This window comes from Alosa sapidissima, chromosome 8 (assembly GCF_018492685.1).
Source record: "Alosa sapidissima isolate fAloSap1 chromosome 8, fAloSap1.pri, whole genome shotgun sequence".
In the NCBI taxonomy this organism is placed as follows: Eukaryota; Metazoa; Chordata; class Actinopteri; order Clupeiformes; family Clupeidae; genus Alosa; species Alosa sapidissima.
The window spans coordinates 33,873,198-33,880,697 of record NC_055964.1 but is presented as its reverse complement, the minus strand read 5'-3'; the positions used below and the strand labels follow the sequence as shown (position 1 = coordinate 33,880,697).

At 49.1% G+C, this 7,500-nt stretch overlaps 1 protein-coding gene across 2 annotated transcripts in view; it reads left to right on the top strand.

The window, feature by feature from the left end:
• Nucleotides 1–7,375, top strand: part of adra1aa (adrenoceptor alpha 1Aa) — a 23,521-nt gene extending 16,146 nt beyond the window's left edge. For both annotated transcript variants that reach the window (XM_042100329.1, XM_042100328.1), the window contains one exon: nt 6,529–7,375. In XM_042100329.1, coding sequence (XP_041956263.1) covers nt 6,529–7,091 — 563 coding nt within the window. In that variant the 3' untranslated portion in view covers nt 7,092–7,375. The remainder of the gene's footprint in view (nt 1–6,528) is intronic.
• The last annotated feature ends 125 nt before the right edge of the window (nt 7,376–7,500 follow it).

Genomic DNA, 7,500 nt, shown 5'->3' with positions numbered 1-7,500 from the left:
TTTCTCTTCTCCTCTCCACTTCTCCCTCTCCTTTCTTCTCCTCTCTATCTCCTTTCTGTCACCTGTCTATACTGTCACTTTTCTGCTTTTTTGCACTTCTGGTTAGAAACAAACTGCATTTTGTTGTCTCAGTACTTGTACTCTGTAGCCTGGCGAGCCAGACCCACATTAAAATGTAGGGTCTGGGCACTCACCGTTCGCAGTGCTCAGTCCGAGGGGCGGGATAATCAGTTGTCTTTCAAATTCCCTCTGCACGCAATAGGACGCAATAGGATATTTGTTTTCAAGTAGCAGGGAATTCAAGCCAAACCGTTGCAACTCTGCCATCAATCATTATGTTAAGCCCACCAAACGACTCTATACACGATTTCATTGGCCTGATTAAGTTTCGATTTCTGGAGCTCACAAGCCAACGGAGAGTTGCTAGACTAGCCATGCCGCTAGGGGCGCGTCTAGATTTCTAGGCTATGTACTCTGCACAATGACAATAAAGTTGAACTCCTCTCCTCTCCTCCTCTCCCCTCCTCTCCCCTCCTCTCCTTCTCTTCCCCTGTCCTCCCTTCTCCTCCCCTCTCCTTCTCCTCTCCTCCAGTCTCCTTCTCTTCTCTTCTCTCCTCCCCTCTCCTTCTCTTCTCTTCTCCTTTCTTCTCCTCCCCTCTCCTCTCTCCTCCCCTCCAGCTGTGCCAGAGCCAGGTCAGGGTCATGATAACAGGGTCAAAGGGACCGAAGTGGCCCATGGCTGAGTTTGGATAGTTGTTGATTTTCTTTGGTTGAGGGACAGAGGGAGTTAGCACATCAGCACGTCACAACACATCAGCACCAATCCACAATCTCCCCTCCTCAGGGACCTGTAATCATGGAGGTATTATATATAACTGGAGAGAGTGACTAAGTCTCGCCCCCATTCATTTCAATGGACCATGCTAGGCTAGCTACTTCAGCCAAAAAAGCATGAAATTGACCGCAGCCATCTTTATGAAAATGGCGTTTCATGGGTGTTCGTTTCCGGCACCAGCTAGAATTAGCCTATTAGGTTCCACGTTACAGACGGAGACAACGTAAGGTACAACGGTATGTCGTTGATGAAGATTCGACATTCCCTCAGAAGAAGTTGGGAACGCGCTTCACCTCGTTATAAGCGCAAATTTATAACATTTTGGGAATGGTGATAGAAGTTTGCCCTGTCTCTGAAGTCCTAGGTTATTTAATGTGATGTTCATATGTGATAATAAACAATGCAAATCAATATTGAGTCACTTTAGGCTACACAAATAATGATCCCTAAATGCTATTTGGACAGGTTGTATGCAATAGCCTAGGCTCAAACGAAAATGACTATAATTAAAGCGATGGTTCGGAGTAATTTCACCCTAGGGTCCTTTGCACCATGAACCCGGGCCAAACACCCTCCCAGAACGTGTTTTTCCTTGATCGAACCCTGGTCGAGTAGCGCTGTCAGAAACTAATGAGTTTCTGCAGTCGTGATGGAACCAACTTTTATCTCGTAAAATTACCCCACTAATAATGCCCTGAATGGTACGAAACTTCTACAGTAGTACAAATATGTTCTTTACTCATAAAACGAGGCATTGAAACGTTTGTAAATACACCAGGAGTTTATTTAAATAACACTTGCCTGATGGATGCTACTAACTGCTACTACTAACTTGACTGCGTCAACGTTACTTCCGTGATTTGGGAAAAGCCTGTAAAAGTCCTGGCAGGAAGCGATTACATCAAAGTTTTTTGGTATATCCAGTTTTTAATATTTTTTTTCCGAAGTGTTAGTGTTACTTAGTGTTAACTAATAATTGTTGCAAACTGGTACTACGAACAAAATATTAGTGCATTCCTGGATCTATATCCTTATGCATGCTTCATGTGTGTGTATGTATGTGTATGTGTGTGTTTGTTTGTGTGTGTGTATGTGTGTGTGTGTGTGTGTGTTTGTGTGTGTGTGTGTGTGTGTGTGTGTGTGTTTGTGTGTGTGTGTGTATGTGTGTTTGTTTGTGTGTGTGTATGTGTGTGTGTGTGATCTTCCTCCTCCTCCTCATCATCCTCATCATGGCCATGGTCATCCTCGTCCATGTTATCTTTATGGGCCCAATCAGTCCAAGCGGCGACTCTCACGCTGAAATATGCAGATAACTTATTATGAGCGTTTCAAATGAGGACGCACGCAAGTTTTGTAGTGGAGATATGCCAACTACAAAGCTCTTCAGATGAAATATACTCATTGTATGTGTGTGTGCGTGTGTGTGTGTGTGTGTGTGCGCGTGTGTGTGTGTATGTGTGGTTGGGAGGTGATGCAGGTTGGCAGGCAACATACTCCTTGTGAACCTTCCCACCCCTCTCTGGAGTCAGCACCTCAGTGGTGAACCAGTACACGCACGCACAAACGCACGCACACACACACACACACACACACGCATGCACACATCACACACGCACACACACACACACACACTGTAAAAAGCCCATTATGACTGCATGTCTTTGTAGTGGTGCATACAGATGGATCATTTGAAGGCCACCGTGGTTCTGAGGCAGTTAATTAGGCTAATGCAGCAGCCATTACGCACCGAACAGCCGATCACGCTGGAGAGGGGAGGAGAGGAGGAGAGACCAGCATCCCCCTCTCCTCTCTTCTCCCCCTATCCTCCTGTCCTCTCCTTCTCTCTTCTCCCTCTCTCTTTCTCTCCTCTCTTCTCCCTCTCTCTTTCTCTCCTCTCCTCCTCTCTTCTCCCTCTCTTTCTCTCCTTTCCTCCTCTCTTCTCCCTATCTTTCTCTCCTCTCCTCTTCTCCCTCTCTCTTTCTCTCCTCTCCTCTTTTCCCTCTCTTTCTTTCCTCTCCTCCACTCTTCTCCCTCTCCCTTCTCCCTCTCTCTCTCCTCTCCTCCTCTCTTCCTCTCTTTCCTCCTCCTCTCCTCCTCTCTTCTCCCTCTCCCTTTCTCTCCTCTCCTCTTCTCCCTCTCTCTTTCTCTCCTCTTCCCCCTCTCTCTTTCTCTCCTCTCCTCTTCCCACTCTCTCTTTCTCTCCTCTCCTCCTCTCTTCTCCCTCTCCCTTCTCCCTCTCTCTTTCTCTCCTCTTCCCCCTCTCTCTTTCTCTCCTCTTCCCCCTCTCTCTTTCTCTCCTCTCCTCCTCTCTTCTCCCTCTCTTTCCTCCTCCTCTCCTCCTCTGACTTCCCGGCTGCGTCTCCTCGGTGGCTGTGGCTGGATTTATGAGGGCGATTTGAATAAATCTATTAACCTTGATTAGAGAGGAGGCACACACACACACTCAAGCACAGACACAGACACACACACACACTCACGACTCTGGGATATAAAAAGACCAACCAGCATCACGCCATGGCTCGTCACGCCCTGGTGTCACTGTGAGAAAAGGATCTGGGCAGTGGTCAGGAGGACGCCAGCACTCTCTCTCCTGTGTGTGTGTGTGTGTGTGTGTGTGAACGCACTCTCTCTTTCTCTCTGATAAGAGGGTTAAGGCTGCCAGTCTTATGACGTCATTTTCTATATTTTTGATATGTTGCTGAGTATAACATAAACAGCAAAGAAAAGTGATTGATAATGACTGACTGACTATTATTGTGTTACATGCTTCAAATGTAAAGCACTTTGAGCTGCATTCTGTGTATGAAAGGTGCTATACAAATAAAGCTTTATTATTATTATTATTATTATGATGTGTGTGAACACCAGTGTTGGGGAAGTTACTTTTAAAAAGTAGTGTTGCTCGTTACTCGTTACTTCTCAAAAAAGTGACCCGTTACTTTACTTAGTTACCCTCTATGGAAAGCAACTTATTACGTTACTCGTTACTTTTACGTTACTTTTACGTTGCTCGACTTTAGGCAGAACCCAACATCTGTTCCTAAATGTGTAGGCCTACATAAAGTTCTACTATGGAGGACATAACAGGTATTTATTTTGTGCTCTTTATTATAAAAAATGCCACAAACAGAGCACTTGACAAGGAAACATTAGTCTATTATAGGCTTCAACACCACCACTAAAGCCCTATGAAACAATATCAAATAGCATAGCCTCCATACATCTTAAGGGCATATACACAAAATACATGAGGGCTTATTTAATGGCCTTATACTCTTTCATTAAACAGGCGTTCCTCCGAAATTTGGTGCAAAGCGCAGATCGTATCAGTAGGCTGGCAGTTGAGTTATACTGTACGACTGTGGACAAAATCAGGGCACAGTGTAGGCTACAACTAACACTCACATTCCTCCCCTTAGTTTCAACGAGTTCGAAGTAATGTGAATAGCTCCATCCCTCAGAAGTTAGTGTTGGCTGCGTCTCGCTTGCTATGATTGCTCTTCATGCCACCAGCCTCTGTCATGTACTGTGTGAAGCTATGATTGCTCTTCATGCCACCAGCCTTTGTCATGTACTGTGTGGAGCTATGATTGCACTTCATGCTACATTGCTACTCTGTCACATAGGCTGCAGTGTGGAGCTTGTGCCTATTGCGCAAGCGCGCAACTGAGAAAGCAGCGTCACTGTCAAATCTGTCCCTGGGAAAAGTAACATTGTGCAGATATGTAAAAGGAACTACGTTACGTTACCAAATTTTCAGTAGTAGCGCGTTACACTACTTTTTACTCGAAAAAGTAGTTACGTTACTGTAACTTGTTACTTTGTACCGCGTTACACACAACACTGGTGAACACACTCTCTCTTTCTCTCTGATGTGTGTGAACACTCTCTCTCTCTGATGTGTGTGTGTGTGTGTGTGAACACACTGTCTCTCCGGTGTGTGTGTGTGTGTGTGTGTGTGTGAACACACTCTCTCTTTCTCTCTGATGTGTGTGAACACTCTTTCTCCGGTGTGTGTCTCTCTCAGGTGTGTGTTGCCAGCCCCGCCCACAAGCTTACCTGAACCTGGGCACGGGGAGAACACAAACAGAAATCAGGCCTAGCAGGCCTAGAACAGCAGCTAGAACAGCATCTAGAACAGCAGGCCTACAACAGAACAGAAATAAGAGAGCAGGCCTAGAACAGCAGGCCTAGAACAGCAGCTAGAACAGCAGGCCTACAACAGAACAGAAATCAGAGAGCAGACCTAGAACAGCAGGCCTACAACAGAACAGAAATCAGAGAGCAGGCCTAGAACAGCAGCTAGAACAGCAGGCCTACAACAGAACAGAAATCAGAGAGCAGACCTAGAACAGCAGGCCTACAACAGAACAGAAATCAGAGAGCAGACCTAGAACAGCAGGCCTACAACAGAACAGAAATCAGAGAGCAGGCCTAGAACAGCAGCTAGAACAGCAGGCCTACAACAGAACAGAAATCAGAGAGCAGACCTAGAACAGCAGGCCTACAACAGAACAGAAATCAGAGAGCAGGCCTAGAACAGCAGCTAGAACAGCAGGCCTACAACAGAACAGAAATCAGAGAGCAGACCTAGAACAGCAGGCCTACAACAGAACAGAAATCAGAGAGCAGACCTAGAACAGCAGGCCTAGAACAGAACAGATCAGAGAGCAGGCCTAGAGGGCCGCCACACAGAGCCATGGTGTTGTGCTGTTGCCATGGTGTTGTGCTGCATCTCTGACATGTCAGCTGTTGCAGCTGCACTCCCACTTCACTCGTTCCTGTTGCGATCCCCTGCTCCCACCCCACCCTCTACTGCCCCTGCTCTACTGCCCCTGCTCCCACCCCACCCTCTACTGCCCCTGCTCTACTGCCCCTGCTCCCACCCCACCCTCTACTGCCCCTGCTCCCACCCCACCCTCTACTGCCCCTGCTCTACTGCCCCTGCTCCCACCCCACCCTCTACTGCCCCTGCTCTATTGCCCCTGCTCCCACCCCACCCTCTACTGCCCCTGCTCTATTGCCCCTGCTCTACTGCCCCTGCTCCCACCCCACCCTCTACTGCCCCCACCCTCTACTGCCCCTGCTCTATTGCCCCTGCTCTACTGCCCCTGCTCCCACCCCACCCTCTACTGCCCCAGCTGCCTACTGCTCCTCCAGGCTTCACTAATGAACCCATTGTCTCTGATAATTAGGCCATTAACCAGCTCTTGTAAGTGCCATTCATGCAGAATGCTGTAAATTACAATTGTTATACAGGGACTCATTAATCTCTCTCTCTATCTCTCTCTCCCACTCGATGTGTGTGTGTGTGTGTGTGTGTGTGTGTGTGTGTGTGTGTGTGTGTGTGCTTGTGTGTCTGTGTGTTTATGGACATGTGTTTGTGTGTGTGTGTGTGTGTGTGTGTGTGTCTGTATGTGTGTGTGTGTGTTTATGGACATGTGTGTGTGTGTGTGTGTGTGTGTGTGTGTGTGTGTGCTTGTGTGTCTGTGTGTTTATGGACATGTGTTTGTGTGTGTGTGTGTGTGTGTGTGTGTGTGTGTGTGTGTCTGTGTGTTTATGGACATGTGTTTGTGTGTGTGTGTGTGTGTGTGTGTGTGTGTGTGTGTGTGTTTATGGACATGTGTTTGTGTGTGTGTGTGTGTGTGTGTGTGTGTGTGTGTGTGTGTGTGTGTGTGTGTGTGTGTGTGCAGGTTCCATCTTCCCAGCGTACCGGCCGTCGGACACGGTGTTTAAGATCACCTTCTGGCTGGGCTACTTCAACAGCTGCATCAACCCGCTGATCTACCCATGCTCCAGCCAGGAGTTTAAGAAGGCCTTCCTGAGCCTGCTGGGGGCGGCCTGCCTGAAGCGGCACGCTGGCCGCCCACTGCCCCACGCCCACGGCCACGCCTCGCCGCTCGGCCGCCCGCACCACTCCACGCTCTCCCTGGCCGCTGACGGCCGTGCCACGCCCCGCCTCAGCGCCACCTCCTCGCTGGCGCTGTCCCGTACACCGTCGTCCCGCGACGGAGCCGATTGGTCAGCGGCGTGCGGAGAGGAAGGGGGAGGGCGGTCCGGCGGGGGCGCCGTTGGGGTGCGGGCAGCGGGGCTCTGCAGTAAGAGTCTGCTCAGGACATGCTGCTGCTTGGGGACGCACACACACACACACACGCACACACAACGGCCCGAGGCCACACACACACCTGCCAATAATGCCCTGCCTGTCATCAAGATCCACAAGCTCTCTCTGTGCGAAAATGGAGATTCTGTGTGAACACACACACACACACACACACACACACACACACACACAGACACACACACATTCAGTCAGTCAACTGACATGAAAGACACACTCTGAGGAGTGAACTCATCCAGATTCCAGAACTTGACCAAGCCACTCTGCTGGATGACCACATCACAGGATGTCAGCTGCGCTGAACACAATGGAACTGACCTGGCAGGGGAACTCCAAAGAACTTTCAGCTTCTCCTCTCCCCTCCTCCTCTCCTCCTCTCCCCTCCTCCTCTCCTCTCTCTTCTCCTCCCCTCTCCTCTCCTCTCCTCTCCCCTCCTCCTCTCCTCTCTCTTCTCCTCCCCTCTCCTCTCCTCTCCCCTCCTCCTCTCCTCTCTCTTCTCCTCCCCTCTCCTCTCCTCTCCTCCCCTCTCCTCTCCTCTCCTCTC